The sequence below is a fragment of the Rhineura floridana genome, chromosome 10 (assembly GCF_030035675.1).
Source record: "Rhineura floridana isolate rRhiFlo1 chromosome 10, rRhiFlo1.hap2, whole genome shotgun sequence".
NCBI lineage: Eukaryota > Metazoa > Chordata > Lepidosauria > Squamata > Rhineuridae > Rhineura > Rhineura floridana.
The window spans coordinates 9,558,439-9,571,894 of NC_084489.1; the positions used below are offsets into that span (position 1 = coordinate 9,558,439).

Here is a 13,456-nt window from a genome sequence, read left to right on the forward strand (position 1 = left end):
ACGGGGTTTGCTTAGTGCTGGAGTGTAAGGAGTTGTTATAGGCAAACTCTGCAAAATGCAAATATGACACCCAGTCAGTCTGTTGGTAGGACACGTAACAACGTAAATATCTTTCCAAAACAGCGTTCAGGCGTTCCGTCTGACCGTCTGTCTGGGGATGATGAGCTGAAGAGAGTTTTAGCTCCATCTGCAGCTGTTTCCACATGGCTCCCCAAAACTTAGCTGTGAACTGAGTTCCTCGATCTGAGACTATACTGTTTGGCAATCCATGCAACCGGTAGATTTCTTTGATGAATAACTTGGCTGTCTCTTTTGCCTCTAAGGCCCCTGAACAAGGAAGAAAATGCGCCATTTTGGTGAGTAAATCTACCACTACTAGGATGGCCGTCATTCCTTGTGACTTTGGTAGATCAGTTATAAAATCCATGGAAAGGTCCTTCCAGGGTTCGCTTGGGACAGGTAGCGGTTGTAACAGCCCTGTTGGTTTTCCTGTTTGTGTTTTTGCTCGCATACAGACAGAACAGGATTTTACGTAGTCTTCAATATCCCGACGCATTTTAGGCCACCAAAAGTCCTTGGCCACGTTCTGAATGGTTTTGTAAATGCCAAAGTGCCCCGCGGTGACTGAGTCATGGCATTGACGTAGGACTCTGAGTCTTAATTCCCCTTCTGGCACATACCTGGCTGCTTTAAACCATAACAATCCATCTTGCCAGTGGAAATTTACTTCAGGGTCTTGACCCTGTCCCACCTCCTGAATATATCATTGCATGCCTGCATCTTCCTGCTGGGCTCTTTTGAGTTCTTTTTCCCATGAAGGCTGACATGATCCCAGCGTTAATTTCTCTGGTGGAATCACGTACTGAGGCGGGTCCTCGAACTCGCTTCCTTTGAATTGTGGCTGTCTGGATAAGGCATCTGCTCTCTGGTTTTTGGCTTGAGCATGATAGGTAATCTTGAAGTTGAACCTAGTGAAGAACTGGGACCATCTTATCTGTCTCTGGTTCAACTTTCTGGCTGTTTGTAGGCTTTCTAGGTTCTTGTGGTCGGAGCGCACTTCGATCTGATGAGATGCCCCCTCCAAATATTGTCTCCAGTTCTCAAAAGAATCCTTAATGGCTAGTAGCTCCTTCTCCCACACTGTATAGTTTTTCTCTGCCGGCTTTAACTTTCTAGAGAAGTACACGCAGGGGTGCAGCTCCTTCCCTTCTTGATCTAATTGAAGAAGGACCCCCCCGATGGTAAAATCCGAAGCATCTGCTTCCACGACGAAAGGGTGGGTTGGATCGGCAAAGCGCAGAATGGGCTCAGTAGCGAATCTTCTTTTCAGCTCCTCAAAGGCGTTTGTAGCGTTCTCTGCCCATTGAAATTTCTTCTTTCCCCTTAAACAGTCAGTCAGAGGAGCTGTTAATTTGGAAAACCCTGGGATGAGCTTTCTGTAATAATTGGCAAATCCTAGAAAACGTACATCCTTTTTGGTAACAGGTTGGCCCCAATCCAATATACAACTCACTTTCCCTGGGTCCATCTCCACTCCCCCCGCTGAGATTCGGTACCCAAGGAAGTCCAGAGACTTGAGGTCAAATCCACATTTCTCTAGCTTAGCATACAGATGATTTTCTCTCAGTCTCCTCAACACAGTTTTTACGTGCTGGTCATGGTCTTCTTGATTCTTTGAGAACACTAGGATATCATCCAAGTAACAAATTACATACGTGTCCAACAGGTCTCTAAACACGTCGTTCATGAACTTTTGAAACACACCTGGACTCCCCGAAAGCCCGAACGGCATGACCAAATATTCAAACTGACCGTAAGAAGTCAGAAATCCTGTTTTCCATTCATGTCCCTCCTTCATTCTGACCAGATTGTACGCTCCTCTTAAATCCAGCTTCGTGAAGATTTTTGCTGAGCGCAGGCAGTCTAGTAGCTCTGAAATCAAGGGCAGTGGGTAACTGTTAGGGATGGTGATCTGATTCAATGTACGGTAGTCGTTACAAGGTCTGAGCTCCCCCCCCTTCTTCTTCACAAACAACAGGGGCGCTCCAGCAGGGGACTGTGAGGGACGTATGAATTCTCGCTTCAGGTTCTTTTCCAGAAATTCCTTCAGGGCCTCCCTCTCAATTTCTGTGAGAGAGTAAATTCTCCCCGATGGGATGCTGGCTCCTGGCACGAGATCAATCGCACAGTCGTAAGGGCGGTGGGGGGGGTAGAGTCTCTGCCTCTTTTTCATCAAATACGTCTTTGAATTCCTCATACTTCGAAGGAAGGGTCACTTGCTCGCTCTCTTGTACTGCCCCCGCTAAGGTGTTCTTGATTCCTTCGGGTTGACAGTTCTCCTGACAATACTGAGAGGTGAACCACACCACCGCCTCCTTCCAACCTATTTTGGGTTCGTGCTTGGCTAGCCAGGGCATTCCCAGAATCACCTCAAAGTTTGAGAGATCTGACACGTATAGCGAAATGAACTCCTCATGCCCAGGAATTTGGAGTTTCAATTCCTCCGTGGCGTGTGTCACCCCTCCTGACTTCAGGGGTCTCCCATCAATGGTCTCCACAGATAGGGGAACGTCCAGTTTCCACCTAGAAATTCCATAACGCTTGGCTAACTTTGCATCCATAAAATTCGTGGAGGCCCCACTGTCAATTAATGCAGTAGAGTTAAACATCACTCCTTGGGAAGTTGTAATCCGAATAGGTAGAACCAACACTCCTTTGGAGGGGGGTTGGGTCATTGGAGGGCCTTTATACAACGCTGCCCCCAGTCCACCGGCCTGCACTTGGACTGGGTGTTCTAGTTTCCCGACGGCTCTGCCTTCCCCCCTTTCAGTCCACAATCTCTGGCCACATGGCCTGGTTTCGAACAAAAAAAACATAGACGCTCTCGGCGGCGTCTCTCTTTTTCTTCTTCTGACAGTCTCAGCCTAGCCCCTCCCTGTCCCTTGGGTGCATTACCTGCCGTTCCTGAAGTGGAAAGGACCTTGCTGCAGGATGCCGAGGCTGAATATCTCGGGACCTCCTGTTTCTTTTCCAGGCGCCTTCCTTCCAGCCGGTGATCGATCTGTAAACATAGCCGGATTAGCCCTGGCAGGTCAGTGGGGGGGGAGGTCCTGGCCAGCTCATCCAGGATTTCAGCATTCAGTCCACTTCGATACATAAACATCAAGGCTGCCTCATTATAACCAGTTTCCTGGGACAAAATTTTAAAAGCATTAGTGTACTCGGAAACAGTTCCTTTGGCTTGTTTCAGTGCGCCTAACTGCCGTGGTACTGTTTCAGCTCGTTGCAGGTCTTGAAACATCTTGGTCATTTCTTGGATAAATCCTCTGTATCTTCCTAGGAGGGTATCCTTTCTTACCAGGTACGGGGTCACCCTCCAGGAGGCTGATCACGAAGGCCACTTTAGCCCCATCACTCGGAAATTCTGCATTCCTGACATCCAAGTATAACTCACATTGAGCCACAAAAGTTGCCAACTGATCACTTTGCCCCGCATACTTTGGGGGTAATCCAATGGGAACCTTCACCGCCGCGGCTGGAGGGGCTGCCCACATCCGATCGACCATGGCTTGCAAGGTCTGATTATCCGTTTTCAGCGCCTTGACTGCTGCCAGCAAGGTTTGAACATCCGTCTGCAGATCAGCCACATTAGTCCTCAAAAGTCTCACTTCTTCCGTCTCAGAAGTGGGATTTGTTCCCCCCGCCGCTCCCTTTGACATCTTGTCACGGTCAAGTGAAGAGAGCGTAGAGGGTGATTTAGGTGGCTCTGTCAAGCTGTCAGGCCCAGGATGGGACTCAGGAACCAGGCTTGTGGTTGAAAGCAATTCAGTTTTTATTAAGGTAATATCCAAACATAGACTGCACCTTCTCATGAAGCAACACAGAGTTATAGGTCCTGCGACGTGGAAGAAAGTTGACAGAGCAAGGAACTGCTTTCCCGCCTGTCTCTTAAGAAGGGGGCAAACGGGCACGGAGCCTTTCGCTCCTCCTTACCGGACCCTCAGTTGCCACCCTCCTCCCCCCCTTTCTTGTCTCTTCAACTGTCTTCGAGTACGCGGCAAAGGGGGAAGCATGGGCCCCTCCTCTTCTGAAGTCTCCGACTCCGGTATGGGGAAAGGGAGGGGGCAGGCTTTGCAACTTTCTTCAGGCTTCTCTGTCTGGAGCAGCCCTCCCTCTTCCCCCGTCTGTTCTGAGCTTCGGAGCAGAGGAGGCGTGGGAACCTCCAGGGGAGATTTTGCCACTGTAAAACCCTCAAGGTCCCCGTTGCTAGGTAACTCTATCTCTGGAATTTCCTCTGCTTCGTCTTCGCTCCACTCGGGCGAAGTGGCCCCCTCCCTTCTCTCCAGTTCTTGTGAATCCCATTGATCTAAATCCCCGGGACCCCAAACCTGCATCCCGACACCATCCCACATAGCTTCTTTCAACAGCAAATGGGGCTATCCCCATTGCTTCTTCCCTTCTCTTGGGCTCTCCCTCAACCACCACCTCTGCCTCCTCAGCCACCCATGCTTCCTCCTCTGCCTCAGCCTCCTCACCTCCTTCAGTCCCCATCCTGCCTCCTCATCCTAGTTTTCATTTTGCCACCACCGCCACTTCATCCCTCCTCTGCCTCGGTCTCCTCTAGTCCCTGCCACTTCCTCCTAATTACCATCTTGCTGCAGTTCACAGGGCTAACACCATCTGTCAGCAGCCACATGTATCACACTGTGACACCACTCTTATACAAATATGTATTAGAGATTTTTTTTAAAAGGCACATTTGGGGGCTTCTGGGGGTCACAAAACCTTTTGGTATTATGACATCATAGCATGGGACCAACAGGAGTCAATTTTAGATTTTCTTTTTTTATGGCAAAACCCTTGCGGGGGGCTATATGAGCACATGGGCCACACATTAGATGACTGATCTAGCCAATGACTATTTTTCCTCACATTTCATTATCAAGCCTAAAGTGCATCATCTCCCCAAAGTGCAATTAAAATTAGCAAGTACTTTATTTTACATGGGAGTGAGGCTGGCAAAAATAATAACAGATGATAAAGAAAGGCAGAAGTGCTCAAATCCTGCTTTGGTTTAGTCTTCTCCCAAAAGAGGGTCTGTGACCCTCCTAGGAAACATGACGTTGAAAGGGCAGGGTTGCATCTTAGGACTGATAGACAAATGGTGAAAGAATACCTAATGTCCTGCCCAGAGGTGATGGATTCAGACTGAGGCGAGGTGATGTCTTTTTCTCTTTTTATCAACGTTATAGATACATCCAAAGCGGTGCGCTTCATATACCTGTCTACTCTGACTCACTACTTTCCCTGACTATTCTAGCTAAGCAGTCTCTGCAGCATTTGGAGAGAGTTGACTCAGCACTTGTGCCTTGGCAGACACCAGCTTAAGTAGGGAAGGTTTTGGCTCGTAAATGGCAGCTTCGCCTGAGTTCCAACCTCTGAAAGTCTCTCTTCTCACACCTCCTCACGCAGGGCAAGGGGAGGTGAGTCTCAGATGACCCATCAGACAGCGGGGCTTCGCTAGGTGACAGCGCAGTCTCTGGAAACAGGATGCTGATTGGCTGGGAAGCATTTGAAATGCCTGGCGGGGATTCCTGCCCAGGAATAGATGGTGTGGGTGGAGAGTCGCTTCCCAACTGCTTGGGCGTTGGACTTGCAGGAGGGGCAGAAGCTTCCTCGGTGGAAGTGCTGGGCAGAGGAGTTTGGGGGCTGCCAGAACCCTCCCTGCTTATCTCCCTTCCTTCAGCCCCCCAAGGAGTCTTGTCCTCATCTGACTCCCCTGCCTGATCTAACTCTCCCTTTGCCTGGGACACAACACCTAATCACCTTGAACAAATTTAAATCTCCAGGGCCAAATGAGCTGCATCCTAGAGTATTAAAAGAAGTTGCTGGAGAACTCTCAGAACTGTTGGAAGTGGGGCAAGAGCAACTCCTGTTTTGTTCTTTTGTTTAAGCTCCAGAAGGAAGATAGAGCTGGGGTCCTCCAGATGGATAGGCTTGTTTACCTTTACCTGTGATGCTCTGACTGACTTCCTTCTGTCGCTAGACTGTGACGCCTTTAGGGAAGCTTACCTGCCACTCCTCCTTCTGCCCTTTCCACTTCCTTTGTTCTCCGGCTGACTAGGAGAGAGGAGACTCCCTTTGTCTCTCTCACTCCGAGCATGGGGCTGACTCCTACACCTGGGAGTTATGCCTCCAACTTAGCTAGTTAGTTAGAACTAGGTATGCCTTTTCTATCTACTATGTATTTCTCTAAATAAAGTAGCTTTTCTTATTTTACTAAGTCTCCAGTCTCAGTGATGCTGTTGCAGGGTAAAAGCCTGCTTTCTTAGGCAAACGCACGCACACGCTGGCACACTCGCATTTCAACATCTGCTGTTACTCTCTGCTGCTGTGGTGCTGCTTTTAAACGAAATTAAGCAACACAACTACACACAGCGCAACAAGAACCACTGTCTATTGTCTTTGCAAAATTGTGGAGGATGGGTGAAGTGCTGGATGACTGGAGAACTAGTGTTGTCCCTATCTTCAAAAAAGGAGGAACCTGAGAACTACAGACCAGTCAGCCAGACATCAATCCCTGGGAAAATTCTGGAACAGATTATAAAGTGGTCAGTCTGTAAACACCTTGAAAACAATGCAGTGATTACTAGAAGCCAACATGGATTTATCAAGAACAAATCCTGTCAGACTAATCTTCATCTCATTTTTTGATCGGGTAACCTCCCTGGTAGACTGTGGGAATGCTGTGGACATAATATATCTCAACTTCAGCAAAGCTTTTGACAAAGTGCCCCATGATATTCTGATTAGCAAGCTAGCTAAATGTGGCTGGATGGAACAACTATCAGGTGGATGCACAGTGGGCTACAGAATTGTACTCAAAGAGTGCTTACCAATGGTTCCTTCTTGAACTGGGGGGGAGGTAATGAGTGGGGTACCTCAGGGCTCAGTCCTGGGTCCAGTGCTCTTCAACATTTTTATGAATGACTTGGTTGAGGAGGTGCAGATGATACAAAATTGGGAGGGATAGCTAATAACTTGGAAGGCAGAAATAAAATTCAAAGGGTCTTGACAGACTAGAGCACTGGGCTGAAAACAACAGAATGAAATTTAACAGGGATAATGAAAAAGAAAGCAAATGCAGAGTTATAAGATGAGGGATACTTGGCTCAGCAATACTACATGGGAGAAGGATCTTGGGATTGTTGTTTATCACAAGCTGAATATAAGAGAACAGCGTGATGTGGCTGCAAAAAAGGCAAATGCTATTTTTGACTGCATTAACAGAAGTATAGTTTCCAAATCACATGAAGTATTAGTTCCCCTCTATTCTGCACTGGTTAAGCCTCATCTTGAGTAATGTGTCCAGTTCTGGACACTACACTTTAAGAAGCATGCAGACAAACTGGCATGGGTGCAGAGGAGGGCAGTGAGGATAATCAGAGGACTAGAAACAAAGCCCTATGAGGACAGATGGAAAGAACTGGGCAAGATTAGCCTTCAAAAGAGGAGACTGAGGGGAGGTATGATAGCATTCTTCAAATACTTGAAAGGTTATCACACAGAGGAGGGACAGGATCTCTTCTCGATCATTCCAGAGTACAAGACACAGAATAATGGACTCAAGTTGCAAGAAGCCAGATTTCAACTGAACATCAGGAAAAACTTCCTGTTAGAGCTGTATGACAATGGAACCAATTACCTGGGGAGGTGGTGGGGTCTCCAACACTGGAGGTATTCAAGAGACAGCTGGACAGGCACCTGTCAGGTATGCTTTAATTTGGATTCCTGCACTGAGCAGAGGGTTGGCCTTGGTGGCCATATAGGCCCATTGCAACTCTACGATTCTATTTACATGAATTTGCAAGTCATTTTCTTTCATTACTGGATTTCAGTTCAATAATGGTTTTTTGTACTTATTGTTTATTATTAAGAAGACATGGAGAAATCATGAGTTGCAATGACTATCTCTACAGACTGGACAAGGCTGTCTGGTGAAACTTAACATGATAAAGATTTCACACAGTTGTTTTGGCCAAACAAGCTCCACATTGCTTTCAAAGTACTTTCATATTATTACTGGCACCTACAATGTTCATATTATTAATTCATATTTCAGTTGCACAGTCCAGAATAGCATTCCCATGAGAGGGAGACTGTTTGTTGGTTTGTTCTATTTTGGATATGTGTGTTTTTATAATTTTAACTCCATCTATTCGTGTAGGCTCAGGGCAGTTTACAGTACCGCAGTACTTCATCCTTGGCTTCTCTCTCCTTTCATTAGCTCCGTGAAATTATAAGTTTACCAGATAAACAATTTAAGAACAGGAGCAATGCTACCTTGAGTTCCTAGACAGCCTAATTAACACTATAGTTTTGATCAACCCATGCCATATTGCCCCTTTCCCAACACACACATTTAGCGATGCCACTGAAGACTGAATGGGACAGTTCAAATCTGGTATCCCCACAAGTGGTATGGCCTAATAGTTGATACCACTTTCCTGCCTCTCATACAGGGGGCAGCATCTCATCTCTCCACCCCACACCTCTGAGGGCCAAACTAGACATGGTATTAAAAACATTTTTTTTCATTTAACATAAACAGGGTTTTTAGCACTGGGGGGCAATGCTGATTGTCATCAGGATTTCAGCAGATCGGGAAGGGAGTTTAACACCTTTCTTCCCTATGGAGGTCCTGTGAAAAATCACTCCTCAGAAGCTCCTATTTATAATAGAAGGAAGTCCCCCACCATAACAATTAGTATATCTGTCACCATTAAAAATCACCTCAAGGCAATGTCCCCGCATGCCTTCTCCCCCCACCTGTTTGATTATGCCTTTGCTAAGGTGGCCAAGGAAGTCCCTGAAATGCCACTGAAATTGATGGAATTTACAGTGCAATCCTATATATGTCTACTCAGAAGTTAAGTCCTACTGAGTTAAATAGGGCTTACTCCCAGGTATGCAGGTACAAGACTAATCTCAAGTCCACTTCACTAAGTCCTGGAGTCCCATAAGTTTTAATGGGACTTTAGACATACAGTATATTTTTATCATAAAACACAAAATAAAAAGGTCTAGGTTTCCCTTTCTTTGCCAAGAAGCTGTATCATTTATTAGGACGGAGGTAAGCATTAGTTCAGTCAATAGCATATCTGTGACAAAGTAAGACTCTAAAGTAATTTAAACCTAGTTCCCCTCTTTATTTCAAATCATCTTCTGGTGACTTAGGGGGGTCCAATAGGAGAGATTTCACCATTCATCTCTAGCACACATAGATAGAGAGTAAAACATAAAGAGGGAGTTGTTATTCTCTATTATCCTAAAGTACCATATCAGAAGGCAGGTCTGGAAAAAAATACCCATTTCATTGTTGTTTTAACAGTTCACAAGAAGCTACTTAATACCAAGTCAGATCACTGGTCCCTCTTGCTCAGTATTGCTGTCCCCCTCCAGATGTTGTTGGACTACATCTTCCATTGTTCCGCACCACTGGCCACGCTGATGCCACAGGTTTCCTCATCCTTGGTCTACACTGTCTGGCAGCAGCTCTCTAGGATTTCAGGCACAAGTCTTCCTCAGCACTACCAAGATATGCCAGGAATTGACTCTGGGTCCTTTGGACGCAATGAATGAGTTTTTGCCACCAAGTTATGATCCTTCCGCCTTCTGTGGGTAATCTGCTATGCAGACTCCTTTCAAGCCTACAGTGCAGTGATGACTGTAACCAACAAAACAACTGGTATTTCAACTTATTTTTTGCTTTCAAATCCCTTTATCTCAATTGCCAAGTTTAAAACTTTATTGCTTCCTTTTCATCCCAGATCTTCTACATATTTAAAGAGGATGGAACAAAACATTATTATTTATTAGCTCAGTTTTAAATTACTACCAGAGGATACAGAAGAAACATTTTATCTATGATGTTAAAACTACTTCAATATAATGTCTTCAATTCATTTTCAAGATCTGACATTTATTGCAAACCACATTTGCCAAACATTTACACTGAGTTTCCAGTTTGTATATATTAACTTAGCAACTGATTTTGCTTCTTCAGATTATGGTTATTATTTAGTACTATGCACCTTAAGTGGTTCAGTGGGATAAGATCATATCCACCAATTTGGAAGAGTTTCCTATGTGCTACCAAGCCCAATTCAAGGTGCTAATATTAATCTACAGGCCCAATTGTTTGAAGGAGTACTTCTCCATATGTCAGCTTGCCCATGCATTAAGATCTGCAGGAGAGACGCTTCTCATGGTCCCACTACTAGGAAGCCCACAGTGTGATGACATGAGACAGCGCCTTTTCTGCAGTGACACCTCAGCTGTAAAATTTCCTCTCCCTTGAGATACAGATGACATTTGTTTTTTGGCACCACCTAAAAACCCATCTGTTGAACCAGACTTTTGTGGGCAACTAATCAAATCTTTCAGCTGCATATTAGCTATTGTCCACTGCTGTGTTATTGTATTATTATTCTGTGTATTTCCTCTGAAGGTTTAACTACTAAGAGTTGTTTTATTGTTTTAATAGTGCACCAAGATATAATCAAGACCCTCCGTGGCGCAGAGTGGTAAGCGGCGGTAACGCAGCCGAAGCTCTGCTCACGGCCGGAGTTCGATTCCAACGGAAGGAGGAAGTCGAATCTCCGGTAAAAGGGGTCGAGGTCCACTCAGCCTTCCATCCATCCGTGGTCGGTAAAATGAGTACCCGGCATATGCTGGGGGGGTAAAGGAAGGCCGAGGACGGAACTGGCAATCCCACCTCATACATACGGTCTGCCTAGTAAACGTCGTAAGACGTCACCCTAAGAGTCGGAAACGACTCGCACTATAAGTGCGGGGACACCTTTACCTTTAAGATATAATCCACCCTGGTATCAACAAAATTGATGAATGGTGGGATAAAAATCAAAGTAATGAATAACAAATAAATATACAACTCAAATTATTCAGTCACATTTTTAATGGAATTTCCAATACCCATTTTGTAATGGGTCTCAGACTGGGATTATGGTAATCATATATTTGCTAATATAATTGATCTTTTAAGAGACTTGTACACGTACTATTGAACAAAAAATCAAATGCTTTGATCTTACACAAATATGAGTATCTGTGCATTCTTTCTGAGCCCTCAGTCTTCATGCTGATTTTACTGAATCACAAATTACACATGCACTTAAAGATGAGACATTAGAGAAAAAAATGCAAAACAATAGTTGAAACTCGATCATCATGAACTGAACTTTGGCTTATAAAATTGTTCTAGCTGGTAAGTTGCTTCCCATCTTTTCATAAGCACAGATCAATTCTTGATTTATAGATAGCTCTGTGTGTGTGTGTTTCAAAAATTATATCTATATTTAGATAGATATCAATAATAATTAACCATTTAGGGCAAATTAGGCTGCAAGCCTTCATCCACATACGTGGCAGCAGGCCCCACTGAACTCAATGGGACTTGCTTCTACGTAGATATCTTGCCATGTAATTTACAGGAGAGGGTAACTACAGCAATCATTCTTCTTCATTAACCACTGTACATACAAATATGCCTCCTGAGTGAAATTTACCACATGTGCCACACAAATTATTCAGAAAGTGAAGCCTGTCATCATTATATTAATAGCTAAGTATGTCCTCACCTGAGATGATAGCAAATTGCAATCTATGTGCATTCCCTTCCCTGTTTTATATCTCTGAAGAAGTCCAGCCATAATTGCCCCATATGCATACAGTCCTGTGGCAAGATCAGTCATGGCTACTCCAGGTCTAACTGGCTCACCTTCCTAGAAGGAAACAGGGAGGAAACAATGGTTGACATTTCAATACTATACACTGTACACCATGAACATTTTCTCTCTAAGTTACATACACTGACTGTCACCAGCTATAGGCTTGGCTTTGAACCTTCCCTGGAAATATGCTAGCAGATTCTCACTTCGAATTTAAGCATGCTAAGGAAGATGACCACAAAACAGCTCAAGCGATCCACTTAACTGTGATAAGGTCTTGAATAATCCCACACTCGACAAAGCCATGATATTATTAGAAGTGACTATCTGCTTTCTCATATCATCTCCGCTTACCAAAAGTGCCATCAGTCCCAACTTGAATATGGAAAGACCAAAAAGAGTAGATGCCTCACCCATTCTGTTCCTCTACATCTCCATTACATCTAATATAGTGTTTTCACATCTCCCACAACTAGGAGTGTGCAGGGTCCTTTTTTAGAAATAGCTTGTTCATATGTCTAAGCAGGGGAGATGCAAAACTTCTACTTAAAAACATGATATATTCATGACACATGAAATGAATTTCAGGTTTTTCCTTGTCCTATGATATATGAAGCATCGTGCACTTTCCATGCAACACACTGTGATCTGATTTACATGAACTCATCAATGAAAGGGCAGTGTGTGTAGAGTATCTTGCCTCAGCTCAGAGCTGAACTAGTTAAACTTCAGCACCTGCCCTGGGCAAGAGGTGGGACTAGATTATTGTTGGTCCCTTCCAACTCATGATTCCATGAGCTTCCACTCTCCAGCATGATACCAATAAAGTTTCAGTTTCCAAGTGACATAATCTCTCTAACTTTAACCATTTACACTGTTGATGACTTGCTGATCTACATTAGACAGCAAAAGGCATAAATAAATCATCTTAGGGTAATAAACCACAAATAAGGCTTATTTATATTAAATCGTGTTTAAAATGCTGGGAGCAAGCCTTTAACTGATGCAGAGCTCGTTCTCAGTACAGATGTTTGTTGGAATTAAAATAATCATACAATTAATAATCATTTGTCTGCATAGCACATAATAATATGAACACCACCAACAAACAGTTCTCTGTCCCCAGGAGCATATAATCTAAATGTTCACAATCAGAGGAGGTAACCGAGGCATGGGAAAGGTGAGGATAAGGAATGAATGAGAGTGTGGCTGAAACTGAACTCAGTAGTTTACCTCTGAATAGGAATGCACGGGATTGCACTATAAATGCAGTACATTCATTTAAATGCTTCATTAGGGATGAAAGCCATGGGATTAAGCCAAATATTCTGCAGGAAAGTTCATCTGTATTTAGCTTCATCATCTGACAACCAACTAATCATAATGAAAGTCAGATTCAGAAGCCAATTTCTTATTAGTTTCATCCCCTCTCTTTGCTAAACAGCAGCACATATGGAAGCAAAGTCCATTGAAACATGGGAAGTCGTAAGAGTTTGGGTTGAACCATTCAAAATTGCTTCTAGTGCACAGAATCATTCAGGTTAAATTTCTGCGAGCTATTTTAAAATGGCCACATGCCAGACAAAGGCATCTGCATTAGTTATGTGGTCTTCTTCATAATTAAGCAAGATCAATAATCCTTAAAAAGAGCTAATGCTGTGTGAACATTTCAAACTAGTTAGACACCTCCATTGTATTGTATTTTA

General features: G+C 44.2%; 1 protein-coding gene across 9 annotated transcripts in view; it reads right to left on the bottom strand.

Annotated features, from left to right (window-relative positions):
- Positions 1–13,456, bottom strand: part of SUGCT (succinyl-CoA:glutarate-CoA transferase) — a 483,400-nt gene that overhangs the window by 428,477 nt on the left and 41,467 nt on the right. For all 9 annotated transcript variants that reach the window (XR_009758117.1, XM_061586661.1, XM_061586668.1 and 6 more), the window contains one exon: positions 11,661–11,804. Coding sequence is in view for 8 of the 9 variants with exons in the window: in XM_061586661.1 (XP_061442645.1) it covers positions 11,661–11,804 (144 nt within the window). In the remaining variant the exon portion in view is untranslated. The remainder of the gene's footprint in view (positions 1–11,660; positions 11,805–13,456) is intronic.